General features: G+C 64.0%; 3 protein-coding genes across 7 annotated transcripts; all 3 read right to left on the bottom strand.

Moving 5' to 3' along the window:
- Positions 1-1,032: 1,032 nt before the first annotated feature.
- Positions 1,033-9,543, bottom strand: MAN2A2 (mannosidase alpha class 2A member 2). Of its 5 annotated transcripts, XM_032700523.1 has the most exons (24): positions 9,444-9,543; positions 8,988-9,142; positions 8,552-8,806; positions 8,301-8,445; positions 8,027-8,198; positions 7,300-7,427; positions 7,001-7,174; positions 6,517-6,703; positions 6,262-6,439; positions 5,917-6,119; positions 5,482-5,664; positions 5,197-5,311; positions 4,958-5,025; positions 4,619-4,784; positions 4,121-4,357; positions 3,912-4,034; positions 3,707-3,821; positions 3,481-3,614; positions 3,225-3,366; positions 2,887-3,020; positions 2,521-2,598; positions 2,033-2,227; positions 1,834-1,944; positions 1,033-1,677 (listed from the first exon to the last, which is right to left on the bottom strand). In XM_032700523.1, exons 2-24 carry the CDS (start codon positions 9,120-9,122, stop codon positions 1,525-1,527), a joined length of 3,531 nt encoding a protein of 1,176 aa, XP_032556414.1. In that variant the 5' UTR covers positions 9,123-9,142; positions 9,444-9,543; the 3' UTR covers positions 1,033-1,524. The 5 variants fall into 5 exon arrangements, with proteins under 5 accessions (XP_032556414.1, XP_032556411.1, XP_032556409.1 ...); XM_032700520.1 differs by lacking the exon at positions 2,521-2,598; XM_032700518.1 differs by lacking the exon at positions 2,521-2,598 and having other exon boundaries at positions 1,033-1,582.
- Positions 9,544-10,014: 471 nt separating this feature from the next.
- On the bottom strand, positions 10,015-14,420 carry FES (FES proto-oncogene, tyrosine kinase). Its single transcript, XM_032700422.1, has 16 exons — positions 14,379-14,420; positions 13,928-14,283; positions 13,639-13,776; positions 13,409-13,528; positions 13,220-13,342; positions 12,965-13,151; positions 12,808-12,885; positions 12,382-12,591; positions 12,163-12,285; positions 11,879-11,932; positions 11,642-11,760; positions 11,345-11,439; positions 11,143-11,266; positions 10,888-11,045; positions 10,560-10,682; positions 10,015-10,397 (listed from the first exon to the last, which is right to left on the bottom strand). Exons 1-16 carry the CDS (start codon positions 14,418-14,420, stop codon positions 10,255-10,257), a joined length of 2,193 nt encoding a protein of 730 aa, XP_032556313.1. The 3' UTR covers positions 10,015-10,254.
- Positions 14,421-14,665: 245 nt separating this feature from the next.
- LOC116792795 (tyrosine-protein kinase Fes/Fps-like) lies at positions 14,666-15,175 on the bottom strand. The gene is given in 3 exon segments (XM_032700128.1): positions 14,666-14,855; positions 14,954-15,147; positions 15,149-15,175. Coding segments are annotated over 3 exon segments (249 nt in total). The 3' UTR covers positions 14,666-14,827.
- Positions 15,176-16,356: the final 1,181 nt, after the last annotated feature.

The raw sequence follows: 16,356 nt of genomic DNA, 5'->3' as shown, positions 1-16,356 counted from the left end.
CTTCCCCACCCAGCCACGGATCAGCAGCCACAGGGTCCAGGGCCCTGGTTGGGCACCGGGGCCCGTCCCAGGATCCAGGAGTTATGGCGAGGGCCTTGGGCCAGGCCAGGGCATGGGGTGAGTGCCTGGCACCAGGTGGGGGCAGGTCACCCATGCTGCAGTCCCTCGGCACCCACTCCCTCATCACCCACCCCTGGGCAGAGCCCTGCACCAGCCCCCTGGCCCTCTGCCAGCCATGACATTAGCCAGGCTCCAGCAGAGGGTCCCCATGCCAGGCATCCTCCGGGTGCTGCAAAGGGCTGAGCTGCTGGGGCTGGTCCATGCTGGCTCTGTGAACTCAGCCCCTTCCAGGGCTGTGGGATGCAGGACCATGGCCGAGCCTGTAGCGTGCAGAGGTGCCGAAGGCTGTGCAGGAATCATGGAAGCACAGAATCATTTAGGTTGGAAAAGACCTCTAAGTTCATCGAGTCCAATGAAGCCAGAGCTGAGGCAGCTCCCCTGCCTCCCCCTTCAGCCCTCCCCGCTGGCAGTAATTAGCCCCAGGGGCCAGGGAGCTCGCAGCCCCTGCGGTTCCCACAGCAACCAGGAGGATGCTCTGGTGAGGTGGCATCAGCACCTGCACCTCAGCTGCTGCAGCCTCAGCAGAGACTGGACTGCCAGGCTCACACTGAAGCGGGGCTAAAGGCTCTGGATTTGGGAGAGGCCATTGCCATGCTTCCCCCCATCGTTCCTGCCAGCACAAGGAGCTGCCTGACTCCTGTCCCCCTGGCTCCTGCTGCCAAGCATGGCTGGGCCTGGCCATGCCACCAGCCTCTCACAAGTGCCCAGGGCCCCACACCCAGCTCAGGATCTGGGAGCACTGGCAGGGCAGGGACCTCAAAGAGCAGAGGACAGCACAGCTCTGGCAGCCCACGCAGCACACCCAGACTGACCCTGGCCCTGAGCCAGACTCCCCACCTTGGGTGGTGCCCTGTCTCCCCATGGCGCACTGTTCCCACTCACCTGCACGGGAGGCACAAACCACACACAGACTGGGCCCTTGGAAACAGCCTCGTGTTTCCTACGAGCTCCAGGTGAGCTCGGTCTCTAGTCCACAGCACCTCTCCAGGCAACAGCCCAACACCACCAATCAGCCCCATGCTGCCCCACTAGGCCAGGGGAGCCCAGCACAGGCCCCTGCCCCAGCCACTGGGGTGGCCACACTCCCGGGCAGCCTGTGAATATGGCAGGGCAGCAGTGCCCATCCCACCAGCAGCAGCAGAGCCTGGCCTGCTGCCCCTGCCAGCTGTGCTCAGCCCACCCAGCACCACATTCCGCAGCCTCCGCCCAGCCCCGGCCACAGCAGTTCATTCCAAAATCTATCTGAGAATGTGGGACTAATAAATTAGAAGGCAGCAGCAGCAGCCTCTGCAAGTCCGGCGCCTCCTGCCCGCGCCCACCACAGTGCTGCTGGCCCTGCTCTCCTGCAGTGCTGGTGCTGCTCCCACGCTGCCCAGCCACTCTGCTCCTCTCCCGCTCCACACACTACCCCAGGCGGATGCGGAATGTGGCAATTTCCATGGGGTCCAGGTAGATGTTGGTGCTGTTGGAAGCCGTGCCCAGTGGATACATCAGCGTCAGTGAGGTGGGCTGCAGGGAGCCCAGCTCCAGGCCCTGAAACAGGCCTCCCAGGACCAGCTGGGGAGAGAGGAGGGAGAAGAGAGGAGGCCTGGGTGCTGCCTCTGGTGCCTGGGGCAGCACTGTGCCCAGGGCAGCCTGATATGTGGCATGCCAGCCGTGCCGAGGTCCAGCCTGGCTCTGACTCAGTGTGGGTGTGGGGCAGCCTAGCCCTACCTTGCCCTGGCTGGTAGTGCAGTTGAAGCCCAGGTTCTTGGCCTCCAGGCTGCAGTCAAAGCCTTTGCGGTGCAGAATCAGCGCTGCCTCGGTCGAGGGTAGTGAGTCGTCCTGGGGGAAGCCAGGGCGTGAGGCACAACAGTGCGGACAGCAGGGCAAGAGCCCCCCAGAGTCCTGTCACACCCAGGCTGTAGCTCACTTCTGCCTGCAACATCCGCAAGTTAAGGATGTGGAAGTCGCAGGGGAGGGTGGTGGCAAGGGGCACGAAGGAGCGCAGGGCTGGCACGGCTGACTTCTCCAGCGCCACTGGCATGACCAGGGCCTCGGCATTCAGGTGCATGGAGGTGATGTGGCTCAGCAGGGAGGGGAAGCTGATGGGGCGTTCGTCCTGCACCTGCCGAGGAGCACATGGGTCAGTATAGGCCTGGGGAGCCGCGGGGCCAGGCAGAGCCTGGGCAGGGCCCACAGAACAAACCACTGCTCCAGCACTGCCCCGAGACCAGGCACCTGCGGGCACAGGGCACCCAGAGCTGCCCCCACCCAGCCAGGACTCCCTTCCCCAGCACCCAAACAGGACCCCATCTAGCTGATGCTCAGACTACGGACCTGCTACGGGCCTGGTTAGGCTAATGGCTAGCAGCTAGTGCACGAGACAGGGAGAGACAGCAGGGCCAGGCCGGCCATTACCTCAGGGCTGCCAGTCCTGGTGCCAGGGAAGCCCAAGGCTTTAAACATGGAGACCAGTTTGGAAAAGAAGCCGGAGCTCTGAATGGGTGACATGGCGCAAGCATAGAGGGCAGCGAGGGGATGGGACAAGAACACTGTGATTACAAGGGCAACGTGGCTCCACAGGGACAGATCCCACTGCACAGTTCCCACCCTCCCCGTGCCCCCTGCTCCAGGCCCATCCCTGCCTAGAGTCAGCGCAATGGGACAGGAGGGGAGCAGATGCTGCATCCCATCACACGTGTAGCTTTCTGCAGGTGCCTCCACCCTGCTCCATCCCAAGGCAAGGCTGGGCATTCCCATCCTGTGGCCTCACAGCCCAGGCACCTTGTTGGCAGTGGTGCGGCGCTCCAGGAGGAGCCGGAATCGGTTGCAGGTTCGCTTGTTGTCCTTCAGCCCCTGGCCCAAGCCCCGGTTGTCATCCTGCATGAGGCGCCGGTCCAGGATCACCTCCAGCTGGCCTGTGAAGAGTGGGTCCCCATGCCCCAGGCTTTACCAGGAGCCAGCCACCCCCCATGGTATGGAGCTCCCAGAGACAGCACAACCAGGGCACCCTGTGCCCAGCCTGCAGCACCCTCCTCCCCTACATCCCTCGGGGAGGGGAGCCCCAGCTCTACAGCAGGTCTCCAAGGCATAGGCCTCCAAGACACAGGCCTCCATCTCACCGCTGCGGAGGCTGGAGACTCCCAGGGCCTGGGCTGTGAGCAGCGTCAAGCGGCTCTGCCTGTCCTGGATGTAGGCCATGGCAGGCATGGGGTAGAAGTTGGCCTGCAGCGGCAGCTTCCGCTGGTACCTGCGGGGCTGGATCTGTCAAGGGACAGAGGTCAGTGGCCAAAAGTGGCTCCCACAGTGCCCAGCGCTGGGTGTTGGGGGACTGTCCTGCTGTGGGCAGGTGCTGTCCCTCCCTAGGCTGCCGCATACCTGGAAACCATTGAGGTCCGTGAAGAAGGTGTTGTCACTCTCAATGTCGGTGCTGAGGCGCAGGGCCAGCTCCTTGTTGATGTGGTCACGGATGTCCACCAGGCAGGACACATCCAGGGACAGGCCCTCCACCCCTGCAGGTAGGCAGTGAGGGGCTGGGCCCCACAGGCAGCATTGCCCAGCACCACTGGGCCAGCAACACCCCGGCACCACCTCAGGATCTCACCTGGTACATTGTACAGCCGCACCATGGTCTGAATGTGCTCATAGTAGCTGGCAACCTCTGAGAAGAGGGGTCCCTCCGTCACCCGCACCACTGGGGGGTTCTTGGGGGCATAGGGCTGGGGGGAAGGAGCGCTGTGCTGAGGCTGCTGCCTGAAGACAGTCCCACAGGCACAGCTGCCAGCTGGCTAACAGGACAAACCCTATACCTTGGCTTCTCCATCAGGCAGGAAGAGATAGGCCCCACTTTTGTCCTTGGAGGTCCTGGTGCCGTAGACGAGGAACTCGCTGCTCACTCTGTGCCCCTGCTCCTCTCCAGCTCCGCGTATGCTCTGCGGGTGGGGGCCAGCACAGCCATGAATGCAGAAGGCAGCACGGTGACCCCCTCCCCTCCTCCACTTCAGAGCCCCACATTCACCTGCAGCAGGCCCGAGTGCCCTGAGAAGCAGGCCTGCAGGTGCTGGTTCTCCAGGCAGAAGTCATCGGCAGCAGCCGGGAAGACTTGCAGGGGCACGGCCTCAGGCTTGCGCACAGGCAGGTCCCGACCGTGCAGGTACAGGCGCGTGGAGGACCTCAGCGTGGCATGGCCGTCCAAGGACCTGTGCAGCTGCAGCACACGCAGCCCCAGCGCGGGCAGGCGGGCCAGCACAGACACCTGCAGGCAGTATGGGGACCTGAGCCAGCCCCCCGTGCCTGGGGACGGACTGGGAGTCAGTTGGGCAAAGGCCCCCCCGTCTGCTGAGGGGAGACGTGCATGGGGGCCCAGTGGTTTGACAGCTGTGGGAGCTTGTGTTGTGGGGCAGGGACAGAGCAGGGCTGACAGAGCGTTCTGGCAGTATGCAGGGCTGGGAGGCTGGCATACATGGTATGTGCAGGCTGAAGATGGGGCAGGCAGTGTCACCGGGGCATCCTGTACCTGGTAGATGTCAGGAACCACTTCGGTGGCAGAGCTCCAGGTTGCGCTGAGCTGGAAGGGCAGGGGCTGGCCCTCCTCGGAGAGCACATGCACATGCGGGGAGTCCACCAGAATCGGCACCACACTCAGGCGTTCCTGCTCCAGAGGGTTGAACACCACCAGGAACCTGCAGGGGGTCACCCAGGGATGGCATCCCAGCCCCACCGCATCCCAGATGCCCAATGCCCCACACTACCCACAGGTTCACTGCATCCACCCATAGCTTCACAGCGTCCCAGACACTCCGTCACTGCCTCTCCACAGCCCCACAAGTCCCTAAAGCAAGGCATGAGGCCCTACCGGGGTGAGGTGTCCAGTTTGACCACTGTCTTCTCCGGGAGGGAGTCCTGGCTGGGGCGCGTGTCATCCTGGGGAGAGGAGCAGTGAGAGTTGGGGTATGCCCACACCCTGCCAGCTGGGCCCAGAACACAGGCACAGGCTGGGGCCTTTTCCCCAGCCACACCTGCACAGAATTGTGCTCCTGAGGGCATGGGGACAGCATAACGAGGTCCAGGGAGCCAGGGGCAGGCACTGCTCACCGTGCTGAGGAAGGGCACAGCAGGGTCATGGTGATATGTGTCCTTGTCCCCCAGCACAAGGTAGTGCGCAGCGTTGATGATGACGCGCTTCAGGTTGGTAAGGGAGTGGAGCAGCCTGGGGCACAGGCAGAGTGAGCCACCCAGGGCCATTCAGCCACCCAACACCCCCCACCTCTCCCCAGCAGAGGAGCCCCAAAAGACCCCTACACCCAGCCGCACTCACAGCCCTGAGCCCACCAGCCCCTCCCTGACAGGCTCTGAGGGTGCTCCAGCCCCCACACACACCGGACTCCGTAGTCCACGGCTACAGCCTCCTTGGCGGTGCCAGTGATGGCGTCGTGGTGCTGGAAGAGGCCCAGGTTGCGTCGGGCGTTGCTCAGCAGGGCATAGTCGGAGAGCGGGTACCTGCCATCGGCACTGGCATGGCGGGCGTGGGCGAGTGCCAGGCTGTACAGGATCTCTGCCCCCCTGCACAGGGACAGGGTCACAGAGGGTCTCTGTCCCTGTGCCCCAGCGCTGCGGGGGCTGGCCTGGACGTGCCGGCGGGGGCACGCACTCCCCTGGGACTGGGCAAGGGTTTGGCACTGCCTGGGCCACCCCAGCGCATTGGTGGCTGGTGCAGACCTGGGGGCTGCTGGAGCTCCCAGATGCTGCCTAGTCATCCCTCACCCACGCCCTGCACACCCCCCACGCTCCACAGCCCAGTCTGCTGCCCCTCACCGGAGGTGGGCCTCTAGCACCCGGTCCAGGCTCTTGTAGAACGGCCGGGAGGTGTAGTATCCCGTCCAGTAGTGGTCCTCCCGGTCGGCATAGGAGAAGAAATCCCCAGTCAGCACTGGAAACCCAGGCGGCCTCATCCCCGGCACAATGCCCATCTTCTTATACAGGGCATCAAAGTAGTCAGAGAGCGTCCCAAACTGCGCCTGCAGGACAGCACATGTGGCCCTGAGCCAGGGCTCCCACAGTGAGGGCTCCCATCAACTCTCCCAGCACTGCCTACCCTCTGGCTACACTCTGTGGTGGCCTCCTGGTGCCCTCAGCCCCACTGAAGATCCTCGCACGTACCTGGACGTGGAGGTCGGGCCGGGAATTGAGGAAGTCGAAGATGCGCTGATAGTTGAGGAACTGGGCGTCCCACTCCTGCGGCTTGTCGTATCGGAAGTCATCTCCCAGGGGCACCAGGAGCACCTTGCTGCGGTACAGCTTGGACTTCTTGCGGTACTGGTCCAGCAGCAGCTGGGCTCTGCATGGGGGCCGAGGCATGAGACTGGCCCTGGATAGGCCACGGGGCTGGGAGCCATGTGCCCCGGCCACACTCACCGCTCCGCCACGTTGGCATCGGTGATGGCACGGGGAGGAACCTTCCAGGGGCAGTTGATTCGGCCTCCAGGCAGGCGCTTGAAGTCAAACTGGCAGCAGATCTTGGGGTCTGGCCCACAGGTGTGGGGCACATCGTAGCTGTAGAAGGGCATCATGTGGCAGAAGATGTCAGTGCTGGTGTCTGGATCTGTAGGACCAAGGACAGGTGAGCACCAGCAATGGCTCTCCCTTGCCTGTCCCCGAGCAGGGGGTCCCAAGGACAGCTGTCGGACAGAGCAGAGTCGGAGCCCAGAGGACACAGCAGCCTCCCTCAGCATGCTGGGCACAGAGGCAGATGGGGAGTCACCCTGGGGCTGTCCCATGGGGCAGAGCCATCACCTCCTGGCGCTCAGCTCATCTGCACAGTAAAGTGGCTGGTAGCCATTCCCTGCTGCCACTTGCCCTACAGGGCCCCTTCTGCCATCCCCTCCTGGCAGGCTCTCACCCCACGTCTGTCTCCACATAAACTCCAGGTTCTGGGTGGCAGCAAAGTGCTTCTTGATGGCATAGTGCACACGCTGGATGAGCATGGCCGTCAGGTTGGAGCGCTTCAGCAGGTAGGGCATGGTGGAGCTGTACCCAAAGGGGTCCACGGCCCAGCCCGACCGTGGTGTCACACCTGGAGGCACAGAGACCTGTCAGCCTGTGCTGAGGCAGCATCACCTCCTGTAAGGAGGGTCCTGCCAGGGCCAGGGTGCCAGTCAGCATTGTGCCCCTCCTGCTCAGCACCCACTCTGCTCTCACCAATGTTCTTCTCTAGCCACTGGTGCCCCTCGATCAGCTGATCAATCATGGCGAAGTAGTGGGAATTGGCCTCGTCGGGCATCACCCAGCCACCTGTCACCATCTCCAGCTGCCCATTGCCCACCAGCCTGTGAGGGGGACACCCGAGATGTGACCAGAGTCCCGCGTGAGCCACATGTCCATGGCAGAGATCCCCTGCCTTTAGCCACCTGGGGCCCACCCACAGCCCCCAGAGCCACTGCTGCCATTCCTCACTACCCATGCCGACTTCACACAGAGACACATCTCTCCACAGCTCAGTGCCAGCCAAGGCCCCTGCCAGAGCGCATCCCCACATAGGACAACACCCTCTGCTATGTCCTCCATCCCTAGCTCTCTCAGGGCAGGGGGCTGACAAGGGGACCCTGTCCCACTACACAGTCCTGCCCTCCAGGTCTCCCACCACTCCAAGGGTGCCCTGGGCCTTGCACTCAAGTTTCTCAGGCCAATGAGCACAGGCAGAGGCACAGGGTGACACCTGTCTCCCCCAGCCCTCAGTCCTCACTGCAGAGACCCCGGTGGTGGCAGCACCCAGCTCTCACCCCTCACTGCACTGGCTCTGACATCTGGTGGCACTGGGAGGCTGCTGGCAGTGCCAGGGCACCCCATGGTGAGCAGTGCAGGGCCCACGGTTGCTGCACTGCAGTCAGGGCAGCCTTCCTGTCCCCAGGGCTCTTTCCTGCCCTACCTGCGCACTGCAGCCCGCTTCTGGGCACTGATGTTGTCCCACCACTTGGAAAAGAAGGAGATCTCGGACCAGATGAAGCGCCGGCGCGGGTCCTCCTGCATCTTCAGCACCATGCTGTTGAGGATGTGCTGCGTTTGGTCATAGTAGTACTTGTCGAAGGTCTTGATCCAGCCTGGCAGCAGAGGTGGGGGTCACTGTGGGGGCCCAGCCCTTCCCTGCCAGCACTAAGCGGCAGCAGGGGCTGGGCCAGCCCTTCCCCTCCTCTGCTGCTCACCTGGGTCATTGTGGGAGTGCGGCACCACAAACACCTGCAGAGGTTCCGTGTCCCACTCGTTGGGCTCATAGGTGATGTCAAAGCCCTGCTTCCAGACACCGCCATCCTGGTTGTCAAAGGGCAGCAGGGAGTACACGGCCAGCATCTGTGGGTGGGAGGCAGGGCTGAAAGATCCCCAAAAGAGTAGAGCCAGGACCCCACAGACGCCCAGGTATGGACCCCTTGTGCTAGCAGAGCCACCAGCCCCTCACCTGCAGGTCTGGGCTCTGTCCCTTGCCCCCCAGGGCGAACTGGCAGTCCTGTGGGGACACGGAGAGGAAACTTGGGCGACTCTCAGGGGGCAGCACCCAGGAGCCATTCGGGGGGTGATGGGGCAATGCCGGCTGCCCCTCTGCGTGGGCCGTCAGCTCCAGCACCGAGTCCTTGATGTGGCTGATGATCTCATGGTTCTCCTCCAGCAGCTGCTCCAGCTGCTCGATGCGGTTCTGTAGCACTGAAATCTGGCTCTGGGGGGACAGAGGCCACGGTGAGAGCCAGGAGGTCATCCAGAGCTATGGGGAGCCAGCCTTGGACCTGGCAGCCGAATGGTGGGAGGCCAGGGCTGGCTCCCCATGAATTTCCCTGGCTGAATGTCCCTGTTTGTCATCCCATGGTCCCTCTCACTCACCCCAACCCCTCCAAACTCACCCTGGGGAAGTTGCCCCCACTCTGGTGTCGTGCAGGGTCGTGCTGTACCCGGTCCAGCATCAAGTAGAGGGAGAAGACGGCCACGCAGAAGATGGCAGCTCCACACACTGTCACCTGCTTCTTCAGCTTCATCATGAAGGGATGGAGGGACTCACCTGCGCCGGGATACGGGGAGGGGGGCACACGTCGGACAGCGCAACCCCCCACCGCGGCCTCCCGCCTCCTTCTCCAAGCGCCCTCCCCGCGTCCTACTTGGCTTAATCCGGTGCTGAGTATTTATAGCTGCGGATGGGGCTGGGGAAGGGGCCAGGGCCGGGACAGGCCGCGCGGCCCCGCCGAGCCGGGCAGCGCCCGGGGCCACCGCGCTGCAGCCCCGCGGGGCCGGGCCGGGCCGGGGAGGGACAGGGGAAGGCCAGGCCGGCGCCGGCGGGGACACCGCGGGCGCTCCGCTCTTACCCCGGGCGGCTCCGCGGCCCGACCCCGCTCCTCACATCGCCCGCCCGGGCCCGCCGGGATGGGCCAGGCCAGGCCAGGCCCCGCCCGCCGCTCCGCCCCCCGGGCGCGGCCCCGGGGGAGGCGGCACCGGGGCGTGAGGGCAGGGCCGCTCGGGGCCGGGCCGGGCACCCCGCGGAGCGCTGCGGTCGGCCCGGCCGGGACCCACCCACAACCTGGCCGCCCTCCCAGCCGCGGGGCCGAGTCGAGATGCCGCTGCCCCACCCCTGTACCCTGTCCCAGTGCCCTGTCCCATTCCACCACCCCACTGTGCCCTGTCCCAGTGACCCGTCCCAGTACTCCCCATCCCAGAGCCCTATCCAAGTGCACCCTGTCCTGGTGCCCCACCCTGGTACTTCATTCTGGTGCTCTACCTCGGTGCACTCTGTCCCGGTGTGCCCTGTCCTGCTATCCGGTCCTGGTGCGTCACTATGGTGCTCCATCCCAGTTTCTCGTCTCTCAGTGCCCCATCCCGGTGCAGTACAGACCCATATCCCCTCACAGACTCCAGATACACAGCTGCAGAGTTCCTGTGTTTATTGAGCAGGACGAAGCTGGGTAGGAGCTGCGTGTGCTGTGACCTCCACCCAGGGCATGTGGGAGCCTCTGGAAAGGGAAAGGGGCACAGGCACCCACAGCTGCACCACAGCACATGCTGCCCAGGCAGGGTTCTGCTGCGCTCCCAGGCACTGCCATGGGATGGATCCAGGGGCTCTGTCACTGCCCAAGGGAGGGACACTGCTGCGGGATTGATCCAGGGCCCCTGGTGCCCCTGTCAACGGTGCCTCTTGCGGATGGCAATGAGGTCCTGGTGGATGGTGCTGAAGCTGGGCCGCTTGTGGGGGTCATACTCCCAGCAGCGCTGCATCAGCTGGTACACCTCCTCAGGGCACTGCTCGGGGCGGTCCAGCCGCACACCTGAGGTAACAGGGATGAGAACATGGCAGCCTGGACCACCAGTCCCTCACCCCCCACAGCCCCATCTAGCCCTCCCATGGGCACAGCTCTACAGTGGATCTGCTGTGCTGGACCCACAGCTCGCAGTGGCCCTTGGGAGCCAGCCTTGGCTGTGTCCCCTACCCTGCTCCACTGCCTCCCGTGTCTGCTGGTTGCTGAGGTTGGCATAGGGGATGGCGCCCAGGCTGAAGGCTTCCCACAACAGGATCCCAAAGCTCCAGACATCGCTCTCTGAGCTGTATCGGCCTGGGGACATGGAGCAGGACAAATGGTGGCAGCTGGGGACACCTATGTCACCACCGACTGGTTGTGCCTTCACTCCTGAGGGCTGGGGTACTTTGGATCTCTGCCTCCCTCCCCAGGATCAGGCGTGTGGGAGCGGGACAGTGCTGGACTCCTCGCTCCCAGCTGAGCTGTGGGGTGCCAGGCTGTGCCCAGCACCATCCCATACCATAATTGAGTGCTTCAGGGGCCGTCCACTTGACAGGGATCTGCTTCATCCCCCCTGTGGAGGCATAGATGCCATCCTCCTCCTCCCGTGACATCCCAAAATCACTGATCTTCAGGGTGTTCCTCTCCGTTACCAGGCAGTTGCGAGCAGCCAGGTCCCTGTGGCAGCCCCGAGCCATCAGCTGTGCACCCGGCTGTTCCTGGGGCTCCAGGACAGTGAGGGTTCCAGGGCTCTCCCTGCCTTGCCAGGGCCCACCTGTGGATGCAGTGCTTGCTCTCCAGGTACTCCATGCCAGCAGCAGCATTCTCTGTCATCCTGACCAGCTCCTTCACCCGGAGGTGGGGCCCCTCGCTGCGCAGGAAGCTCAGGAAGTCCCCCCCTGCACCCGGATTGTGGAGCTGGTGGGTGCCTGAGCACACCCATACATGCCGGGGGGCTGTGGGTCAGAGCCACTCACCCTGCACCAGCTCCATGACAATGTAAATGGGCTGTTTCTGTGTGCAGACACCAATGAGCCGCACGATGTTCGGGTGCCTGTACTGCTTGAGGATCCTGCGGGGACAAGGATGAGCACTGCAATTGTGTGGGAGCCCAGCTGCCTCAGGCACAGGCCACCCAGTACCAACTCCAGGGTGCTCTACCGAGCTGGCTCAGGGACACAGCCCTCAGCACATCCCCCGCTGCAGACCCAGCGGGATTGAATAGCCCCAAGGATGGATAGACAGGACGAGTCAAACACACTGGCTGCACAGACCTGGCTTCCTGAAGGAACTTGGCCTTGAGCTCAGGCGGGAGGGTTTCCCGGCAGGATTTCACAGCCACAGCGGTGTTGTCAGCACGTAGGCGGCCACTGAACACCTCCCCAAAGTTACCCTGCCGAGACACAGGTACACTGGCTCAGCTCACCATGTGGCCCAAGGAAAACCCTGTTCTTCTGTCCCCTGTGGGAACAGCTGGGCCCTCCCCTAGACCCCAGAGCACCTCAACTCACCCGGCCAATGCGCTCCCCCAGCAACACATCTTCGTGGTTGAGCACCCATTTGTCCTGCAGCAAGCAACACTGGTGAGCTGTCCCCCAACCCACATCTCCCTGCAGTCCCCTCTCAGACAGCCCCAGAGGGGGTCCCCAGACCTCAGGGTCCCCCAGGCCTTAGTCCCCCCATCTAGCTGGAGAAGCATGCCTGGGGCTCCCAGCCAAGCCCTGGGAAGACGAAGGGGTCAGGGAGGGCTGCCCCTGCTCAGGGGGCCAGTCCCCCTTCGCACTGCCTGTGTCACCTTGGGTACAGCCCTGGCCAGGACGATGCCACTCTTGCGGGTGATGGGCTGCTGGCTCTGCAGGAGGTGCTGGATGAGCAGCGGGATGGTGGGGAAACTGTCCCCCTCCAGTCGGAACATGTTCTGCAGGAAGGGTGGCTGAGGGGTTGTGCCCAGCAGGGACCCCTGCCTGCTCATGTGGGGTTGCCCTGGCCTTCCCCCCTGCCCGTGATCACTCACATCGGCAGCCTGGATGATGAAATGCCGGGGCTGCCCGTCCCACAGCACGCTGAGCACATACTCCTGCTTGCCCTGGCTCTCCCGCACCAGGAAGTCCCCACTGCAGGTCAGCAGCTCCTGCACCTCCGAGCGTGGGATGGCCCCGTGATACCAGACCTGCTGGCACAGCGGCTTCTGCACCTCCGGGATCAGGGGCACAGGGGGGGGCAGCTGGAAAGAAACAGGGTGAGCCCAGCCGTGTCCATCCCTGAGTCGTGCCAGAGGTGGGCAGCAGCGGTGTCCAGAAGCTGTGCCCAGGGTAGAGCTGGATGAGAGTCTGGAAGGGCTGGAACAGGGAGGGGAGGGGGCTGTGAGGCCAGAGGAGAGGGGGGGCAGAAGGGCCAGCTGGGTGGAGAGCAGGGTGACTGGAGGTGCCCAGGGACTCACTGAGTACTTGGGGCTGAAGATACCCGTGATGTGGTTCTTGAGGGTCTCTAGAGCACTGGCCCCACTTCTCTCCTGCTCCTGGGGGAGGTACAAGCTGTGTGCCAGCTGGGGAGGGCCCTATCCCTGCCACTCCCAGGGCATGGGAGGCAGGACTCACCGTGGAGGACACAGACTGTCGGTCCTCTGGCACAGGCAGGGCGGGCAGGGGCTCCCTGGCCCCCAGCTCTGCCAACTTCCCTGCCAGCGTGTCCCGCTGTGCCTGCAGCTTGGCCTGGGTGCAGAGGCAGCCCTCGAGCTGCTGCTGCACCTCGAGCAGCCCCTGCCGCCTGCTCAGCAAGTGCACCCTGGGGAGGGGACAGGGTGGTCAGTGCCGGCCACCCTGGCCCCTCGCTCCCCCTCCACTGCACCTCACCGCTTCCCGGGGCTCCAGCCCTGCTCCTCTTCATGGATCTCTGCCTTCAGCTCCCACATCTGCTGTTCCTTGCTGCTTACAGCCTCCGTGGCAGCCGCCAGCTCCTCCTCGACCGACGTCAGGCTGCAAGAGACACATGCTGAGCCCCCTGCCCCTAACCTGTCCCTTGCCTGCGGCCAGCCCACTCACCAGTGCTGGACACTCTCAAGGGTCAGCTCATTCAGCTGCAGTTCCCCTGGTGCCAGGCTCTCTGTCTCCTCCAGCAGGCTCTCATCAAAGGACACAGTTGGTGGCACCTCAGAGTCATACCTGTGGGCACCCAGTATGGCTCTGCCTCCATCTGCTCTGTGCTGGCTGCCAGCAACTGTGGGTGGCAGGGCCATGCCCAGCAGAGAGGCTGCGGCTGCACAGGGCCATACTGGTGGCTCTGGATGAAGCTGCTGTACTCAGTGGCAGGGTCGATGGCCTCGATGGCACCAGCAATCTCATGGTGAATGGCAAGAACGTCCTCCTGTACCAGGCTGCTGATGCTGCAGTACTCCCCAAGGATCTCCTTTCTGCAAGAGCACTACTGGTTCTGGGGGACCATGGGGGTGCCCAGGGGTTGGCAGTGGGGTGAAGGGCTGGTAGGGGGGTGCGAGATGGGGAGTGGGGCATGGGATGGGCAGTGGGGAACAGGACAAGCAGCAGGGGGGGCAGGAATCTTACAGGATGAGGACCATCTCCTGCTGCAGGCTGTAGAGGGACTGGTGCAGGCTGGGCAGCACCCGCTGGTAGTAGTGCTGGTGGTGCAGCGCAGCTGCCTGCACGGCCAGCACATATTGGTTGTGCAGGGCATAGAGCTTCCAGAGGCTGCGCACATACTTCTCCTTTGCTTTGTCCCGCTCTTTGTCTGTGGGGAGAGGCCGTGGAAAACACCAACCACCAGCACACCACCAGTCCCAGCATTGCAGCACATCAGTGAGGGGCAAGAACACCTGGCAGGGCTGGGGCAGTGGCCAGGGGGTGTTGAGCTGGGAGAGGGTCCCAGGGCAGGCAGGGCAACCAAGGCTGGGGCAGTTACACTATGGCACAGGGATGCTCCTGACTCACAGCGTGGTTTCCCAAAGCCTCTGGACTTTTGCCTATCTCCTTGGGGGCCAGGCTGGGCTCTCCGCACACTGCCAACCCCAGAGTCCCCACCCGCTTCAGGCTGGGCCATATTCCCACAGGGTGCAGGATGCTCCAGCCATTCTTGGCCCATGAGGGGAACTGAGAGGGGATGCAGTGGGATGGAGCTGAGGGGCCAGGATGGCACCTTTGCTGGCCTCCTGGTACTTGCGTTTGCCTGGGCGCTGTCAAGTGGCCAGGCTGCGGTACTGCGCCTTCAGCTTCTCCATCTCCTGCTGTGTTGTCTGGGGAGGGACACGGTCAGGGAGCGGGCCAGGCCACGGCCTCACTCCCCCGCTGGCCCCCACATACACGGGTGTACTCCTGTCTGAGCAGCTGCCACCTGCTCACTGAAGGCTTGCGCAGCTGCTGCTTGTCACGGATGAGCAGGCTCAGCTTGGCCAGCGGACACCTGCCACCAGCTCCTCTGCGTGCTGCCGCAGGATCTGGCTCAGCGTCTCAGTCGGCTCGCCAGCACCCACCAGGTCTGTGGGATGCCAGCGCATCAGGAAAAGTGTGGGGACCAACACCCTCAGCACCACACCAGGCTCTGCAAAGCATACTCCTGCTCTGGGGCATCCCTACCTTCTCCATCTGGCACCATGGTCACCACGGAGCTGCCCAGTGCCCTCCTGCTTCTCCAGCTGGGAGAACATGTGGTGCAGCATCCCTGCGTACTCCCGGTCGCTCTTGGCACGCTGCGACATCCACTTCTTCATCAGCTCCAGGAGACGCAGCTCCCCGTCCTGCAGCCGCAGCAGGGCGCTGTGCCCCCGCGGGGCACCACAGCTCCGGCCCGAAGCCCATGGCACCACCGTCTGGGTGAGGGGAGGCTGTGGGGTGCCAGGCCAGGCTGAGTCATGGCTGCTGCCCCACACTGCCTGCACCAGTGGCCAGGGCCCTTTGCATCTCACACCCTCCCACCTCGTTGCCTGGCCTGAGTGGCAGGGTAGACCCTCCATACCCCCTACAGTCAGCCTTGCAAAGTGCATTCAAAGCAGTGGGGTGAGCACTCTAAGCCCTGTGGGAGCTGGAGCCTGCAGGAACAGTGCCAGGGAGGAGGAAGTGTGGGGTCAGACACAGCAGTGTCACCTCTGCTGCGTGTGGAGCTGCTCCCGAGGGCAGCACAGCTGTGCCCCCCATCCCAGCTGGGCACCAGTCCCTGTGCCTGTGCTGCCTGTTGGCACTGCCACCCCTGTGCTTGCAGTGTGGAAGCTCCCAGGGACCAGGGCACAACTGGGAAGCTGGCAGGAGCAGGATGAGCCTGGACATGCCTCAGCAGCCGGGACTCCAGCATGGCCATTGGGAGCCAATTTGGGAAGCTGGGAGCCAAACCAGTCCCAGCAGTGGTCCCAGGGTGCTCTACCCCTTGGCAAGAGCACAGCAGGAGCAGGAGAATGCTGGGGCACCTCCCTGCGCAGGGCAGGATGTGCCCTGGCACAGCCTTTGACCCTGCCAAGGGCCAGGGCCTAGAACCCCCCTGCCCTACAAAGGTATCCCCTGTCCCTGCCAGCGCCCTGCTGGGGCACAGGCCCTCCAACCTGCGTCTGCTGTGAGGTCCCTGCCGTGGGGCTGCTGCTCGCGTCCTGCTGGAACCGGGGCTGGCGTGGTCTGGACCCTGTGCAGCTCCAGCTCCTGGGGAGGAACAGGAAACCCGGGGCTGACCATACAGCCATTGCGAGATTTCCTGTGCTTCCTCCCCTCCCTGCCAGTCCCTGCACCCACGGCCAGCACTGGCTCATGGCTGTGCTGCAGCTGGGCAGCTCCCAGCCCCATCGCCCCTCTCAGCTGCTTCCCACCAGGTCCTGGCACCATCAGGGTCCAGCCCTGTGTACTCAGGGCTCTACTACCACCGTGGAGCTTCCACTGAGCCCTGATCTGCGAGGGTCCCACCCAGCAAAGCCCCCTCAGCCATGCCTGGTCCTGTCTGACCCACAGCCTTGCTCCATGCCTCTGCATCCCCAAGAGGCTACAGGACGTGGGGGTTC

The sequence above is a fragment of the Chiroxiphia lanceolata genome, chromosome 12 (assembly GCF_009829145.1).
Source record: "Chiroxiphia lanceolata isolate bChiLan1 chromosome 12, bChiLan1.pri, whole genome shotgun sequence".
Classification (NCBI taxonomy): domain Eukaryota; kingdom Metazoa; phylum Chordata; class Aves; order Passeriformes; family Pipridae; genus Chiroxiphia; species Chiroxiphia lanceolata.
Note: the sequence above shows the minus strand (reverse complement) of the source record. Positions and strands in the feature narration are given on the sequence as shown.